The 19,083-nt window shown below is 37.8% G+C and overlaps 1 protein-coding gene across 2 annotated transcripts in view; it reads right to left on the bottom strand.

The window, feature by feature from the left end:
* Positions 1-3,860: 3,860 nt before the first annotated feature.
* sdc2 (syndecan 2) overlaps positions 3,861-19,083 on the bottom strand; it is a 59,071-nt gene continuing 43,848 nt past the window's right edge. Inside the window, exons 2-5 of one of the 2 annotated variants that reach the window (XM_028461604.1) lie at positions 12,745-12,859; positions 12,102-12,274; positions 9,404-9,533; positions 3,861-6,771 (exon numbers count right to left, since the gene is read on the bottom strand). In XM_028461604.1, the coding sequence (XP_028317405.1) occupies positions 6,620-6,771; positions 9,404-9,533; positions 12,102-12,274; positions 12,745-12,859 (570 nt within the window). In that variant the 3' untranslated portion in view covers positions 3,861-6,619. Of the gene's footprint in view, positions 6,784-9,403; positions 9,534-12,101; positions 12,275-12,744; positions 12,860-19,083 lie in introns of both variants that reach the window. The other variant, XM_028461603.1, reaches the window with a different exon arrangement.

Here is a 19,083-nt window from a genome sequence, read left to right as displayed (position 1 = left end):
CACAGTATTAAAGCACACTGACCCGATTCCTTAGAGAAGGATTTCAAAGACGAGTGCTCACTTAAAACAACACATCAGGGACTCCCCTCTCCCCTCTCCCCTCTCCCCCTCAGGTCAGATACAAGCAGGGATGTAAGCGCATGAACACAGTGAGCTTCAAACGCACACAGATGTGCACGTTCTCTGTCTTAAAGATCTTAAGGATCCATTTACTCAGATTATTCACGACTCCATGAACAACGTTTAAACGCGTATGAACGCAAAGAAAATGTAGAAAGTGCTTTAGACCAATTCAGTTACTCATCAATAATAACGTATAGGACATATGTGATCAATGCACAGAGGTGGCGGTTACAGATTACACATACTCACATTACTGTGATACTTCAAAATCAGTCATTTTACTTGTTTTGTTCTTTTGGTTATTATTATATGTTCCACATATATACAGTACATGCACATAGAACAACAAGCATGGCATCAGGTCTTAGTGTAAACAGGGGTTTACAGTTTTCAGTTTACATTAGTTTTCTTTATTATACAAGAAAAAAAAAAGAAAAGTTGACTTTGTCCTTTAAATGCTGGTGTTTTTGTAAATCTAATCAATTTGTTCCATTTTCTATCAAAATCCTCCACGGTTCCTCCTCATTTGTTCTTACACACAAATTTCCTTTACTATATCTAACCTATGTTTATGTCTCGGTGGGACATCAGTACGTTTTGAAAATAGTAAAGTAATTCTTCACATTTCTACACCTAACCGTTACTGAGTAAATTATTATTATTTTTGTTTTAAAATGATCAACGAACATTGGTAAACTACAAAAAATGAAATAACCAGACATCAATCAAATGCATCACATCATAGCCGACCAATCAGATTAAACGTAATGCACGGTGCAAAAACAGCATTGCATGCTTGTTATTTTCTCAGTTTGAGTTCATACAGTCAATGTAGCTACAGTATATTTACAGCCTGATAATTGTTTTAATAGAAATGAATTTATTGGTGTTATTTAATTCAAACCTTTTATTTTATACAGATGCCTTTGTAGAAAATAAATGAAGTTCCAATTGTGCAAGATTTGGTCTCTTTCTTTTTAAGTTTATACATGAAATGTTTACTGTATGCAAGGAAACCGTGGCAAGATTTATTACCAAAAAAAAACATGGAGGTGAAAGTAACTAGTAACTTTTACTTTGAGTTCTATTTAATTTAATTTTATGTATGACTTACTTGTGCTTGTATTTGAGTACAATTTCAATCAAGTAACAGTACTTCTACTTGAGTAGGATATATTAGTACTCTTTACACTTCTGGTAATGTGTCAGAATGCTTTTGTTGGTTTTATTTTGTATATTGACGAAAAACGGCATTTCATTTCTTCAACTTCATAAAAGTTGTTATTTTAGGTTCTTGACGATCCAAGAAGTGTTAAAAATTCTAAGAATTTATTTTACGGGTGAAAGTATGAAAAAAATGCACCAAAAAAATGTAAAATACAAAAAATAAATTACATGAAACAAAACAACAGTAAACAATACAATTTTAAAATGTTTGATGTCCGTCAAACTTTTACTCAGTTTAAATGATGTTAAATGCATCTTTCCATTGTGTTAATTCATATTTTATTGTTTTTTTTTTCAATGTAAGGTTTTTAAAAGGTGCCTGAGAAATACAATGTATTATTATTATTATTATTATTATTATTATTATTATTATTATTATTATTATTATTATTATTAATAAATAACGAGTTTACCAGGGGTAAATTAATAACACTACATGCCACATCCAGACATATATTTAGTTACTTATATTATTCTTTTGCACTGCTACGTAATTCTCATGTCAACAAACAAACCTAGAAGCAGCAGCTTTAACCTTTTTCAACCCTTTCCTAATGACTATTTGTTTATTCAGTGAAACAGAAACAGACTAATGTTGTTGATATTTGTGCACCTAGTCTGCTTCATTAGTAGTTCATTAACAAACCGCTGTGTTACTCTGTGTCGTAGCAGTGGAAGTGAAGCAGGTTAATGAGAATGAAGTAGAGCTGGTGACACTGAACCAGATTAAGTCCCTCTGTTACTCTAATCTCCCTCTGTAACAAGGGTGAGATTAAGTCACCAAAATGATAGAGTGGAGCGCCAACTCTCATCTGCACATTGATAATCCTTTTAGATTTTAAGTAACGTTTACAGAGCACATGTGGGCAGGAGCATTATAAGCAGACCTACTTTTTAAAAATGTTCACCGCACTATTTATAGGCACCGAGTCGTTTCCAGGGCAGCTTTGCAGTGGGGGTATTTTGAGCCTCAGGGGTAACCATAGTAAAGACTTTACCTTTGAATAATGAGCCAGTTAAGCACTTTGTTAGAGACATTTTTCAAAGCGAGTAATGAGCCGTGAAGAAAGGCGTCGGCTCTCGACTTCCTCAGACAAAACATTCACGGGATCCGTAAGTCCCTCAAAATAATAAACCAGAAGCCACAAACTTTGGTTTGATGGCCTGAAAATAATTACTGAGAAATGTTGCATCATGGGAAAAGTTGGACAACTGGTGTGTGCACGTTTCCATGAGGAAAACTCATGGAAACGTTTTGTTTTTGTTTTTTTGGGTTCAATCTTTCTGTGTGATTATTACCTCACAGCGTGAACAAAACGTATTAAGTTCATGGAACCATATTGATTTGATTTTCATAAGTGGACCCTGATACTACAAACTGAAATAAAAATATAAAAAGGCTAGTTTTAGGTGATGAGTTGCACGTTGAAAGCTTAATAGGGGGTGCCCAAATCTGGTCTCTCAGAGCCCCCAGTATTGTATGTTTTAGATGCTACCCTGCAGAACACCTTTACAATGTAAGTCAACGCTTTCTACAAACATTTCAAGTGTATTTGTTTGGGAAATAATAATGGTAAGTCATAAATGATTGTATGATTGCAACTGTTTTATTTGAAAATATTGTGATTATAAGGTCTAAACATTCTATGACAAAAATCGAGTAAAATGTTATTTTTCGCTCACATGTTTAACCATCAATCGCAATCATAAAATCGAAACAATATACAATATATACTTTGTAAATATAAATATATATATATATATATACTCTACCGGTCAAAAGTTTTAGAACACCTTCATTTTTTTATTGTTTTATTGCAATTCAAGTCATGCAAGTCCAAAAAATTGTTTGAAATGGTAGAAAGGTAAAAAAAAGAGGTTTGGTTATCCAAAACTGAAAAATAATGTACATTTCAGAATTATACAAATAGGCCAAAAAACTGGAAGAAGTGTGGTGTTGACCAGTAGTGTGTATATATATTAATTAAATTATTTAATCTTTAGCATTGTCTATATATATATATATATATATATATATATATATACACACACACACAAGTAAATCACCAGGTAATGAAGATTTTATGTGAAATACGTTGCAAGTTACTGCATTTATTCCAGTTTGGACATCACAAAACCATAGGAAAAAAAGTTCATTTAGAACTCTCAATAATAATAATCATTATCATCCACCCCTGGTTGTTTTAAAACACATTAAAAGGAAAAACCATGTAAAAAATAAATAAATTAATAAAAAAGACAATTTAGGTTTAAAAAAAAAAAATCTATTCTTTCTCCAATAAAGCTAATTTCTGTGGGAGGCAGTTGTTATTTATGTATTTAAATAATGTTTTTAATTTATGGGGGGGGGGGGGGGGCCTTGCACAGCACCACAAGCTCTAAAACAAAGGCATAAATAAAATAAGTAACTTCACATGTTTCCTCCACATATTCACCAAATAACAAACATGCTGGGTGTGCACTTTAAATAAAAGCAGCTCACACTTGGATATTAGGCCACAATGTTTATTCAGTAGTGTTGTTTCAACTTATAGGTACAATACTGTCAGCTTTTGTAAGACTAAAAAAAAAAAAAAAGAAGTTACCATTACAGTCATCCATGCTCACAGAATGCCAGTCAAGTCGTTTACGCCCCTCCTTCTGTCGCGTACACACCCGCCACGTGCTCAACCTCCAGCACGCACATTTCCCAATGGTAGGCACTTTGAAGGTTTAAAACATTTGTGAATATACATTTATATATAATTATATATCTTTTTCGTATACTACTACTAAGCAGTCGAACTCGAAGGTCAGTTCTCTAACGGAGGAGAAAACTAAAAAAGATCAGAAAAAACAGAGAGGAAACAACATAACGTGGCCACGGTGAATGAAGAGAAGAGAAGATAAACTCTGAGTCTTTGGGTTTTCTGTAGAGTTCCGTACCTTAGGTTAGAGGACGAGGAAGGACAAAGGAGAAAATAGAAGTGGATAAAAGTGTTGTGAATGAATCTACTTCACTTTACTGTACAACTAGAAAAAGAAAAAAGGCAACTTCACAAACCTGCCGGAGCAAACGCGCCTCTTTAGAGCGAGATAAGAAAAAGACAAAGACAGTAACTTGCTGTCATGTGATGAGATTCATAACCTCTAGCTTTATGGCATTAAATTGTACCTGTAGTGAAAATGTGTATGGTAAAAAATGTGTTCAATGTATTCCCAATAAACAAAATATGTGCACCTTTTTACAAAAAAAAATAATTTTTTAGAACAATTTTATGCCGTCGGGTATTGAACTACGGAGAGTCGCCATTTTCGACAGGATATGGTGCATTTGCGGTCATCGGCCCGGCCTGTCGCTTTAAATAACTAGTGCATTGTGGGAGGTAAAGGCTGTGGGAAGTGTTAGTTTTTCTGTTAGATCTTGGCGCTAAGCAGCCGTGGTATCCACTCCATCAGGGATAAAGTGCAGCATCCAGGTTGTATGTTGCTCGATGATTCAAAATCACTTTTCTCACCAACTGCCTGTTTCTTTTGTGCAGCCCTGTGCTGACTCAGCATGCAGAATTAGCGTAACGGACAGAGCTGTTGTTACCAGCAGAAACGAGACACGGCTGAGTAGTTAAGTGTTGGAAAGAGATGAAAGCTGCGTGAAAGGATATTTATTCGTTGACAAGAGGATGCGTTGAGGAGCAGCACCTGACAACCCCCGAGAGTTAGAGTAACAGCTCAACATTTAGCTACAAGAAAATAAGAGCGAACAATCTGGTGGGGGTGTGGTTAGTGCCTTGACACCCGCACATGTACGCAAAAATGTAGTAGTGCTCTGAACAAGTACGTTTACAAGCTGCATTGCGACCTTCTATAAAGACGTAACTTTGGCTTTGTGCCCATTAGCTTAGCCCATTAGCTTAGCCCACAGACCCCTCTCAGAGCAGCCCGTTTTGAAGCGGTCCTCGCATATCACCGAATATGGTCCGAATGGAAACGTTTTAAGTGTGTATCCCGTACCGTTCAGAAACTGTAGACCAACGGAACACTGTTGCCTAGCAACAGCTAACAGGAATTAACGAACGTGCGTCATACCCTGACCAAAATGGAGGCTCTCCATAGTTTATGCCCGACTGTATAAAATCCTTCTAAAAAGTCCTTTTAATGTGTTTTTTCAATAAAATGTGCACATTTGGTTTATTTATTGGTAATAAATTAAACAGTTTTTGTTATATACATTTTCACTACAGGTACACTTTAAAACAGCTGCATTTTAGGATGCAATAAAAAGATTTAGACTTCCAATGTGAGAAAACGCCACAGACAGAAGAGTCCAACACCTTCCAGTCAGCCTCTGATTCTGGCCTCGCTTCCCCCTGTGTGTCTGTGTGCTAACGGCTAACGGCTAACAGCTAACAGGCCTTCACTGAGCAGATCTTTGGGCCTGAAGCCTCCATGCAGACCCACAGTTCAATCAACTGTGTTCTGGGACACGTGGACCAGCACCACGCAGAGGAAACCACGCACGTGACGCCGCGCCACAGCAGAGAGAAGCACATGTGCAAAAGAGGAAAAAAAAAAGAATAGCAAAAGAAGTTTTGTGTGAAACGAGCCCCTGACACGTCCAGCTTTGATCTTTTTAAAGAACGACTCCTGCGTAGGAAAGATGAACACAAATTGTGGAATAAAAAGGCTACACTGAGATAACGGGGGATGTCGGACCAATAACTGACGTGAGAACAAATAACAAACACTGTAACCTGAAGGGAGAACATTTACATTAACAAGCGTTAATGTGAAATCCAAAGAGCGTCATCCAAACTACAAAGGCATTTTTTTCTTTTACATTTTGAAACATTCCAGAAAAGATAAATTAATGTAACACACCTTCAGACATGCTAGGACAAGGAAAAGATGGTTTGATACTGAAGAATTATGTCCAATCATCCCCCACTTTGTTTTTCTCGTTTCATTTTAAAAAGCGATCCGTTCCCTAGCTTTCACAGATCCTGCATTCAATGGTTCAATTGAATCATTTGCCTTGAAATGAGAAATGTTTGCTTGTTTTGTCTGTTTTTTTTCAACAAAAAAAGAAGAAAGAAAAATAAAAAAACAGTCTGAATCACAATACTCTAAGCAAAAGCTTTCCTTTAGGTTATTTGACCAAAATCATCTTGTAGTTTCTTGTGTTTGAACAGGTTTTTGTTGTTGTCGTGACTGCACCTGCTGACAGTCTCTGGGGACTTTTTCCAAATCTGCTGACAGAGTCGGTGCCACTTTATGCATAAAACTCCTTGGTGGGGGCTTTCTGGTAGGCGGCGCCCGAAGGTTTCCTCTCCCCCAGGTCGTAGCTGCCCTCGTCCTTCTTCCTCATGCGATAGACCAGGAGGAGGATGAGGAAGATGGCGAACAGGAAACCAATCACACCGCCTGCAATAACAGCTGAGTGAGGAAGGGGCGGAGCAGGGGATGGAGTAGGGAGGAGGGGGTGGGATAACACGGTTAGTCTAGGTTAACAGATAATGCTGGGAGCAGAAGCATCTTTTATTGTGGAAAGGTCAGAACGATGTTCCTGTCACTGTTAAAGATTGGTTGAGATTTCTCACAGCACCAAACCCATCGTTGCATCTGATTATAATGTTAGAGTTAGAAACAAATTCAACACAAACACTTTCTGTGAGTGGAGATGTGTAATTACAGACAGGGTGGGAGGATCGTGTCTTGTTAGCGCAGGTGTTTATTGCCATGCAAAGAAAACCTCAGGTCTAATAATGATTTACAGGGAAAGGTAACGTTTTCTCTAGCTTAAAACTAGAGTTTACGCTTTTCCATTGTCTGTCATTTTGATTGACAGGATCATAATCAATATGTACTGTCACGTTAATTTTCAAAATTATAATATTTAACATATTCAAAGGCATTTAACTTTCAATTATTTTTTAATGAATATTCAGTCCGACAGGGGTGGACTGGGACAGAAAATCAGGCCTGGCATTTTTCTGTCCAGACCAGCCACTATATTATCAGTGGCACCATGTAGAAGCTATTATTAAGTCATTGATTCTCAACATGTGGCTTTTTATGTCTTTTAATTATTCTTCCCCCAGAAATCCTTGAAACTTTTTAACACCTTTTTACCTATTTCTTTTGGTCGTTTTGCAACATCCTTTGTCCCATTTTTGCTCCTTTTCAAAGAGTTCTGATACTTTTTTTTTTACTTTATCTACCTTTAGCCAATAAATACCCCTTTTTTCACATTTTTTGTCAATTTTTGTCAAGTGTTTTTTGACATTTTAATTCATTTTTGTCCTTTGTTTAATTTTTTGGGCCATTTTTTATCCAGATAAGCTAACTTTTGCCCAATAAACACCACTTGTTTCCTTTTCTCCCTACATTTTCCCCCTTTTTCATTTAAGCTCCCCTTTGCCATTACATACCACCTGGTTCCTCTTTATTTGCCCATTTTTTGGCTACTCTTGACTGTTTTTCGCCCATTTTAGTCACTTTTCATTCTTTCTGCATCCACTCGCTCGTCAAAAAAACCAAACTAAAAACGTAGCGGACCGGACCAGCCCACTTTATATCGACGGCCCACCAGGACAAGGCCCATTATGCCAGATGGCCAGTCCACCCCTGCATTAGCCTTGAGACACAGTGCCTCTCACGGCTATTTTTAATGTTGGTTTTAGCGGCTGAATCGTGTTCTGATGCGAACTACAACCTTCACTTGTTGTGATGAATTCTGTGGCTGACAAAATGTTGATCTTTGTACTGCTGCTTTGAGATTACATCGTGTAATGATAATAATGATGTATCTAACTCTGGGAGCTATGCTAACAGTGCTACGCTAAAGGAGACCTCACAAGATCCTCTTGGTGCGTCACTGCCCATATATGGTCAATTTACAAAAAAGAAATCTGGCAACGTGCAAAAAATGTAATGTTAAAATGCTACATTTTACATTAAGATAAACCTAATTATGTAAAATATTCGGTGGACGCATTACTTAGGGTGTCTTGTAGCATTTAGCATCAACATGAAAAATAGTACTTTATTGTTTATTCCCTACCAAGAGGTCAGGGGTGTGAATTGTAATAAAACACGACTCTTGCTTGAGATCATAAATGGTCGCTATGGAAATGAATATTAACTTTTTAACTTCGTAGCTCCAGATGTGATGCACATTTTGTTTCTGAATGAAGAAAAAAAAGTCAATCTTCTACCTTAATAACATAAACTCTTACTCCTATGATGTGCTATCGCGCTATAGCACACGGTGTGAGATCTGAGTGACATGCTGATGCAGGTTTCTGTAGGAAATACATCACACAGTCAACCCAGTGTGCTAACGTCAGGTGTACGTGGATGAATGAATGAACTCCATCGACGCTGAAGTTCTCCACTTTTAAACGATGCCTGTGTGAGAGTCTTTATGGACATTTAATCAGTTTAAGGTCTCTCTGGGTGCTACAATCTGCCCTCGGCTTCACTACAGATTCCACCATGTTGGCACTAACGCGTAAAAACGCTGGCACACACTCAGCCGCTAAGCAGCAAGAAGCTGTAATGCAATCTAGAGACAATGAATGAAAATTGGATTATGGGCAATTCTTTTCATGGAGGAGAGATAAAGGGAGATTAAGAGTAATAGCTGTGATACAGAGGAAGGGTAAAGAGAGAGAAGTGGGAGGACAAGACACTTTCTATGGGCCCGTCACAAGGATGGATTCTGTTTTTCTCCTTATCCAAAAAGCTGGAATGAGGTTGTCTTGTTGGCTATTATTGATGTTGCTTTTCTATATTTTCAACACCAGAAGTTTGTCTGAGCACACAGAAACTCAGAGTTTTATGTATTCAAAGAGAGCAGTGCTTACTTGACGTGAACTGCAAATTTTAGGAAGTATTGTAAAGAAAGTTTCAGGTGATTAGAAACTAAATACACCAAACTCGTAGATCTGTCCTATCAATGAATGGAATGTTTAAAGGTTGTTACAGTAAATCTGCTGCAGGAAATCTTCTGTTCAAACTAATCTAACCCTCCAATATAAAGTCAGACACATACCAGCCAACACCTCCGTCCTCTGGAAGAGGTTTTCAGTGCGGACCTCGATGGGCTCCTGAGGCGAGCCTGGCGAACTGGTCGTGCTGGTCATCTGGTTCCTCTGCATGCCCTCTGTAACTGGGACTGGTGCCTGAGTGAGGAAACAAGGGTTTGTTATTATTAAAGGTGGGACGAGATATCGCAATAAAAGATATTGTGAAGTTAAAACGTCCCAAGATATATCGTTGATGGTACAAGTGGTACAAGGTTATTGAGTTGAAAAGGTCATACCAGGAGGAATTTTTTGTGCCTCTGTTTCCCCTTCCAAAAATATTTTATCTAGTACCCCTTTCTCTTATTTCTGAAACCCAGTACCCCTTTTGTCTGACGACAACATTTTGCTTATTATTTAAAAACAACTATAGAGCATAATGATAGAATGAACGAGTGACAACACCACATTTTAAATAATCTAATTTTGTAAATAAGTGGGAAAAAAACTGGTTCCCAAAGTGGGAAGTGGGTTCCCAACCTTTTTTGGATCGTGAACCCCATTTTCATATCAAGAATTTCTGCTGACCCCATGACATTTTTTTCTAGAATTAGTTTTACTGCATTTTAGTTTAACTATTTTTCACAAAGTACAAGTATAGAAATGTTGTTGTTTAATATTGTGGGTTTGTATTTTATTTTTTAAAAGAATAATAATTACAAATTTTCAAAAATCTGTTTTCATTTTTCTAAATTTTCAGGCGACCACACATGGTCTCCCAACACCAAGGTTGATAAACACTCATTTTGTGACTCCTGAATAGATTTATTTCTATAGTTTTTATCCTTTCCAGTCATCTCACATCGGGTGTGCAACCAAGACTGACACAAGTACCCCCAGAGCCTACACCTAGGGGTACACGGACCCCCATTTGAGAAACACTGGTCTATCGTATTGTGAACTCCCACCCCTATTTACTATAGAAAATAAGTACATTATTCTAACATTATTTACTCTGACCAACCGGCTCTCGCAAACAGAAAATTAGGGCGGGTGAGTTTTTCTGAGATATTCAATAAAATAACCTATTTGTTGTTATTCTAAAGCTGAGGTAAAAAATTTAAGCTTTTTACAGGAACTAATATTTACTCAGAAAGCATTATCATACTGCTTTAACCCTTAGGTAGGGATTGGGTGACTCGATCTACCCCATATAACACCTGACTTTATCTTGTACTGCAATAAAAGTTGGCGTGACCTGTCCATTGGTTGGTCACGGACCTGCCAACGCAAACAATTACACCAGGGAATTGTAAAGGTTTGGATGAAATGAAGAGGTCTGGGGGCTTTGTCTAAAAACCTTGATATACATTCAAAGTTTGAGATAAATAAAATAAAACAATCTGGGAATGATGACACTAAGAGAAACAACAAATCCTACATCCTATGATGTTTCCTGGATCAGAAAATAGCTCAAACCCAGATTTTGTGACATATGAGAGCTAGTTGTCAGAATAGTAGGTGACAAAAAACCACACCAGTGTTTGTTTAAAGTATCTGTGGTGACGTAACGCTTACTTTTCGATATCAATACAAGGAGGAACTGGGTCGGTGCTTTTGGATGAAGAGATGAAATAAATATCTGAGACAAAGCCAGGTAGGCTTGGCTTAGCTTAGGAGGTTAAGACCTGGACCACTAATCCTAAACAGATGCACGACAGCATCAGCTGCATGTGTGTGTCTCCTTACAGTGACACACACTGAGATCAAGGACGACTTCAGAATGAGTGACATTATCCGGCAAAGACTTAATCTCACGTGGATTAAGAACACAAACAATTGATATGAATGCTTGATCTTCACCCGAAAAGCTATCACTGAGACTGTATTAACATTAGGTCAGCTCAGTGCACTCAGGTCAGTCAGGAGGCTTTACCGCTTTAAATGACTCAGACAGTATATTTTTCTGATGCTTTAGGGTGTTCTGACCATGAAATCAAAACATTACATAAATTGGGTGGAATTTGTTGTATAAAGATATGCATAAAGATTAGGCTGTTGCTATTGGTCCGGAACCGGACCTCAGACAAACCTGACTATAGTCCGGCACTTCCTGTGCGAATGCGTCCGCATGCGCAGTAAGCCGAATGCCGGTAGTTACGTCACTGCCGGTCCCGTCCCTGTAACTGCCGGACCCATGTCCTTCTAGCTATAGTTCTGTCAGTTTTATTTTAGTCCTAACCCAAACGCGCAAAAAACCCTAAAATGTTTTTTTTTCCGTATATGTATTTTTAAAGGTGGAATTTGCCGTGTTAAATATGTTAAAATGAAAAAAAAATGAGCACATGTTGATATTTTACTTAGTCACTTTCTCACTTCAAATGTTTTCAGAACTTTCATAGGTGGAGAATCAACAGAGATATTTAGTCTTAGTGTGGTTCTTGTTTTGGTCGCTGTAGGTTCCAAATGCATCTTGGGAAACTTAGAAATATACGACAGTGGGAACGGTCACTATCCTAATCATACTAATAGTAAATAATACAGAATAGTTTAGAGTGGAGAGGAAAACAATGTTTCAAGCGGCAATTCTGACCTTTTTCTTTTCTTTCTGGACCAAAATGACGTTCGATTCATTGATCTATGATTTTTTCTTTAAGGATTATCTTAAACTGGACCTTCTATTTTTGCTTGGATGCAGCATTTCTTTCAGGCATCTCTGAGGCCTACCTCTGTTCTGAAGGGCTTCCTTGGTGTGTTGTCTCTGGTCTTTGTTTTGACCGTGGCTGTGTCCATCTTGGGGGTGAACGCTTTGGTGGAGTCCTGGGTGGGCTGTGCTGCATTGGGCTGGATGTAAACCATGCTGACAGTCACCGTTTCCTCCACCACGTCTTCACCTCCACCTGAGAGAGAGCAGGACCGGACAGAGAATATGTTTTAGTCACCTGCTGAGATCAATACCCGACACTCGATACTGCCCCTGTATATTGATCAAGTTGATTCATCTCTGTATTAACCAAAGTACTTTTACAATACAGCGTGGCAGGGAAGAGTAATACAGTGTGTATAGAGTATTGAATGGACTATTGATCACAGCTTTGTCTCTTCTTACCTGCAACAACGTTCCCTCACTGCAGGTGGACAACTTTCTCTACCAGAAAAGCTATTTTTGAACAAGGAATAATGACTGTGTACGTGCACAGCAGTCGGAATACAATAAAAACATGTAATATTCTGCAATGAAAATGTAGGTTGCAAAGGTTTTGTTTGTAAAAGCGTAGATAAGGAAAAACTGGTATTTCACAATGACGGCATCTGCAGAAAAAGCTGGAAAGAGTGTGAGTCAGTGAGTGCATAAATAAAGACGCTGTACCTGAGCCAGACCCCGAGTTAAAGTCATCATCGTCTTCGGGGTAGTAACCTCCCGATCCTGCATCATCCAGGTACAAGTCATCAGCCTGAGACGATGTCTTGGCAGCTCCTGCTATCTGCAAAACAAGATAACAAGTGATTCAGCACACGTCAGCCATGTCTGAACTCTCACTAATCCACTCACAACTTCTCTTTCACAGTTTCTTTAAGACAATTTACTTTGTCTTGGAAATAAGGTCCTAAATCTCTACGTCACAATAATCCTTTACCATGATGTGTTCTTTACCAAAGAGAGGCTGCTTTTAATTCAAGTGGTGCAGGATTTATTATAGGTTTCAAATGTTTTTATTAGAGCATTTTCAGCCAGTATATAAACTGTATACACTCTAAGAATAACTGTATGAATCAACTTTTGTGTGCTCTTCTTTTCTTCAAGTGAAACAAACAATACCACCAATTAAAATGAACAACATCAACAAATGATTGAAGTCAAAGGATTCAGTGATAAATCACGAAAGTAACAAAAGCAAAATAAGACACTGGGGAGAAAGAGGATCACACATTCAACCGTCCAACAGACCAAACTATTTAAAGGGCCCATGTTAAGCTAAATCTATATTTCTGTGCTTTAAACATCATAAAGTGCTATTAGGGCTTCATACACAGGTCCAAAGTGTTTTTTTTCATTGATTCCCTCAATCATTAGTTAGAGGGTGATTTTCTCCTTTCTTACTGCAGGGTGAGCCCAAACACCTCGCTATAATTTGATGACGCGTTCCCACTTTGATGACAAATTTGACGAGGCACTGAGCTGGAGAAGCCACGCCTCCAGGAAGCTCTCTGCCGTGATTGACATGTAAACAGACACGCCCACGAAGGTGAGCCTTTCAGCGTCTTTCCCGCAGTGCGATGTATGTATTTTCTACAGCCTATGTATGTACCGGCGAACGCCCCGCCCCCACGCTCTGTCTCGTGTTTATAAAGCAGAATGAGCTCAGCTACGGAGTGGGTGGGAGGAGGGCGGGCCGTCCTCTGGCCCTACGTCACCGTATAGACACGCCCACTCATGAATATGTATAAGTAGGCCGCAAATCAGCCTGTTTGTGTAGAGTTGCTCAGAAAGTGACTTTTCAGAGGCTAAAACTCTGGAAAACAGGCGAGTTTGGGGAAATAAACCTTAAATTCTATGTTTTTTAACAGGGTCTCAGCGAAAGGAGACCATACCTCTTCAAAATAAGAAAGATTTTATGTTAGTGTGTATCTTATTTGTTCTAAATGAAGAAAATTTACAAGTTCAGCAATTCAAATTTTTATATGCAGAGGTTCTTTCTTTTTCCAATGTGTGAGAAGCAAACTAGGAGCACAATAACAACATGTTGCACCATTTGTTACTGTGGCTTGTTTCAGGGCAGGTTAATACAAAATCAGCTTCAACATAAAGCTAAATTGCTATAGAGCAGAGGTTCCCAAACATTTCACAGTCCCGTACCCCTTCAGACATTTAACCTGAAGCCATGTACCCCCTACTCCTGCACTCCTAAAAAACATAATAAAAAAAATAATAATCTTTAAGGACACATTAAAACATCTTATACAGAATTATCACTTGATTTATTTAATTTATTAGCCTACTGGCTAATATTAAAATTATTTTGGAAAAATAAATAAACCAAACATTTGTTGATTGAACATATCACAATAATACAATATATTCATCGTGGTTCAATGACCCCCTTTTCTCTCATTTCTGAATCCATGTACCCCCTTTGTCCAACTACAAAATGTTGCTTAGAAAACTATTTAAAAACAACTATAGATCACAATGATGGAGTGATACATATTTTAAAGAATCTCATTTTGTAAATAATTTAAATGAAAAAGTATTTAGTGCAGTGGTTCCCAACCTTTTTTTGGATCGTGACCCCAATTTGATATCAAGATTTTCTGGCAACCCCGAAGATTTTTTTTTTCTAAAATCAATTTTTTATAATTTTTGAGCTTTTTTTTTTTACTGCATTTTAGTCGAACTGGATTCACAAACAGTTGTTTAAGATTGTTGCTTTAATTTAAAAAATAATAATAATAATATATTAAAAAAAAATCAATTTTAATTTTTCAGAGGTTTCAGGTGACCCCAAGGTTGAAAAACACTGATTTAATATCTCCTGAATAGATTTTTTTCTATAGTTTTTATCATTTCTGATCATCTCACACCTGGGGTGGGACAAAGACCGACATTTTATTTGTTAATTTTTCACTCTCTCTCACTCAAGTAGTGCCATCGCGTACCCCTAGGGGTACACGTACCCCAATTTGAGAAACACTGCTATAGATGATAGTCATTCTTTTTTGTTTTTACATGACATATTAATCCTCATTTGTGGCCCTAATTGGAATGTTTTTTCTGTTGATGAAATCCACCGCTTTAAGTCACATCAGCAGGTTCTCGTCCAATCAGAGCGCAGATCCTCTCACCGCTTTGGTCACTAAGACGACTGCCCTGGCCATGAGGAATGTTTGATGGATGAAAAGACTGTCCACAGTTCAACAGAGCCTCTTTGTTCAAACCAGTGCTCCTCACATGTCCTGAAGGTGAGCAGAAGTGAGCTGCTGCACATTTAAATATAGCTCAACTTACTCACTTATGTCTGTGTCAGACTAGAGCGGCTATAAACGTATCCATGGCAACATCTATTCAACTCCTAATCACTAATCTGTGATTGGCTGCTCTGCCCCTTCACTGATAGTCCTGCTTAGAAGGAGAGAAAAAACAAAATAGAGCACAAAAGAAAGCCCACTATATATCATCCTGTGTGTGTGTGTGTGTGTGTGTGTGTGTGTGTGTGTGTGTGTGTGTGTGTGTGTGTGTGTGTGTGTGTGTGTGTGTGTGTGTGTGTGTGTGTGTGTGTGTGTGTGTGTGTGTGTGTGTGTGTGTGTGTGTGTGTGTGTGTGTGTGTGTGTGTTGCAACTCATTTAGCTGGTTGCTACAGCTCCTGGTCTGCACTCGGGGTGTTTTTGCTGATAAACCTGAGGCTGAATGAAGTTGGACTGGAAGGAAATAATCAATTGGCTTGGCAGGAAATAAGAGTTTTTTTGTTAAAGGCGGAGAATAGTCGTGCTGAGAGTGAGAAAAATCCCCCCACCAATGCCAGTTCCCCCTGTTCAAACAAACTGTTCTTAAATAGGGACAAAACAACTCAGGCTGAAAGGTTGTTTTTAATCATTAGTATGTAAATGTCTGAACATCTGATAAATATACGTGTATATATATATATATACGTATGCATATGTTGTTTAACATTTTTGGAGAAGTTTCCCAACTTATAACAAGTGAGATTTTTTTAGAAGATGTAGAGCAGAGATGCAGAAAAATAAATGCCCCAAACGACTCCGAAAACACACAAAAATACACAAAAAAAAATGAAAAATGTACAAAGTGATAACATAAATATACACAATTATAACAAACACGAAATTACAACATGATATACATAGACGACTCCAAAAATGCACAAAAATCAACAAAAACGGCAAAAATATACAAAATAATATTACACAAAGTGACTCCAAAAACCACTAGAACACACAAAATTACAGAAAATCTATAAAATCATAACATAAATACACAAAATGACTCCACAAACACACGTGAGTACAAAGATACACAAAAATAACAGAAAATTGTACATAATTATTACATAAAAAACACACAAAATTATAACAAACACACAGAATTATAACATAATACACAAAATGACTGCATAAAAATCTACAAAAATGACAATAATATACAAAATGATAACATAATACATAAAATGGCTCCAAAAACAACTAGAACACAGAAAATACATAAAATAACAAATACACACACATTACTCCACAAACACACAAAATTGTACCAAACACACAAAATGTAAAGTAAATACACAAAACGACTCCAAAAATATAAACATCAATACACAAAGATGACAAAAAAATAGAAATAATGATGAAAACACTCAAAACGATAACAAAAAACCCTTTGCTTTTTTCCTGTAACAATGCTGGGAGCAGCCATTGTGGACATGAACGTTGATAATAGCCACAGTTACAATATGTTTTTTAATTCGGAAATAGTTATTCCGAATTAAATAATGCGGAATTAAAGTGTCCTGCGTTGTGTTTACATGAAAATAGTCATTCCCGACATGAAGTTTATTCGGCTTTAGATCATTCCGCTTTAGGTCTGGGGGTTGGGAAGGCTCTGATTGGACAGGGGGCGAACATGACGTATCACGTCAACAAAACTGTTTTCACCTTTATTTTGATTGTAGTTTTGAAGCAGCAGCTCAACAATAACACACTTTAGTCCACGGAGCGGGAGGAGATACAAACTAATCACCAGTAAATAAAGCCCAGTAAAACTCCAGAAAACAAAAACCAGGAATAAATAGTTGCTTCCTGGTAAAGATAGTAGCTCTAACAACCGTTACAATGATAAATCCGTCTCCGGGTTTTAGTATCACCCGTACAATGAAGCCGTTCCGTTTGCTGATCTCCATGTGTGTGATAAGTCTATGTGTCCGTGTGAATGTCCGCATGTTTATGCTTCCGTCTGTCCACTCTTTTCATTATATCCATGTCTTTTAAGGCTCTTATTAAATAGTGTCAGCTCTATTCCGGGCCACCATGTTGGATTATGTCATCGCCGCAAGTCGTACATGCGTAGAATAACCAGATCTAACTTAAAGCGGATTTCATTCGGAATTAAGTTTAATTCGGAATTAAATTAGCATTAGGAATGAAGTGTTTACATGGTCAGGTTAAAGAGGAACTCACTTTTAAAGAGGAATTAAAGCTCCCATGTAAACGTGGCCAATGTCCAACATGTTTTTTCTAAATGCTTCAAACATTGTGAGGAAGAGCAAAGCACAAAGCACATGTTCCTTCACAGCGTTCTTTGGCCTTTTTAATTAAACTCAGCGTCCTCGTGTGAGAGTGTCAGGCAATGCTTTTAAGTCATTGTGTGTGCATATGAATGTTTGCACCCAGTCTAGAGAGAAAGGCTCGGCACTCTCCATAACAAAGACTGAGGGAGTACACACAGTTAACAGTGGTGTGAAAGGCACTAAGAGACCAGATGAAACACAACAATACGTTTCTCCGTCTCCTCTCGCTCTCACTCGCATCTGACTTGTGGAATAAAGGTCTTTCAGCAGCCAAGCGTCCCATCAAAGAGGGAATTTGTTCAAAGCAACTTTATCTTAACCTTTCTTGCCTTCTTCTCCTGCGAACACAACCACCCCCCCCCCCTCCCTCCTCTAGCTGTAACAGCTTGGTAAAGCAACGCAACGGTCCATGTGGTCCGCGGGGCTTTATGCAGTGAAGATATGAGCACAATAGGGCCGAGAGAAGGCAGGTCACAGATCAAATGATGACAAAGGCCACTAATGAGATAGAGGCCACACACACATGCATGCATGAGTGGCCTTGTTTCTACCAATGTATGCAAGGGTCCCATTGATCATGTATAGCACATATTAGAAATGAGAGAGGGCTCATACATTCCCTCATGCTGAACGTATTACACATCACTTTGTTTGGAATTGTATAGAAAGCAATAAAACAGATGCATTAGGCTTTTTAAATGTAAATCTCCAGTGTTTATATCGCGTTGAGAGAAAAAAGCTGTGTACTGTGCTCGCGTTAGCAAATGGTTTTAACCATTAGTTTATAATCATAGTTACAAAGAACAATTTCATGACTTTTCACAACATGCACAAGACTTGCATGGTGTGAAAAGTAGTTTGATTTCCATTATTATAGTGAGAGATTTTTCAGTTTTGTGGAAAAAATAGCAAATTGCTTAAAAAATTTGGAATCACATGTATCTTTATCATTCCAGAGACTATAGTTATAAAATCAAATATAAAACTTCATGTGTCAAAAAAGTTACAATTTACTCAAAACTGAGATTTCGGATTAAAGCCACATTCTGGTCTAGACTAGAGTAAGACTATTAATAAATACAGTATGTAGATCTTGATGTTTGAACAGGCTCGCGAAGCTCACAGGTGACAGAAGTTTAACACCACAAATGTCACTGACACTGTAACATGATAGCAGAAATGGTCTGATAGAGGGAAGTGGTCGGCCCTGAGTCAACTTCACTCACTTTATCTGACACGCAGCTGGACACAAACCATGTAATACAGTGTCACAGGGCACAACATCAAATCCATGAAGCTGCTTTTTTTTTTTTTTTTAAATGCAGGTCGGTGTTACATTTAATGCAGGTCGATACAATGACGAGCAGTGTTTTGTGTGAAGTAAAATCTGTGCTTTGCTGTTAATTGGCCTG

This window comes from Gouania willdenowi, chromosome 11 (assembly GCF_900634775.1).
Source record: "Gouania willdenowi chromosome 11, fGouWil2.1, whole genome shotgun sequence".
NCBI classification, from domain to species: Eukaryota; Metazoa; Chordata; class Actinopteri; order Blenniiformes; family Gobiesocidae; genus Gouania; species Gouania willdenowi.
Note: the sequence above shows the minus strand (reverse complement) of the source record. Positions and strands in the feature narration are given on the sequence as shown.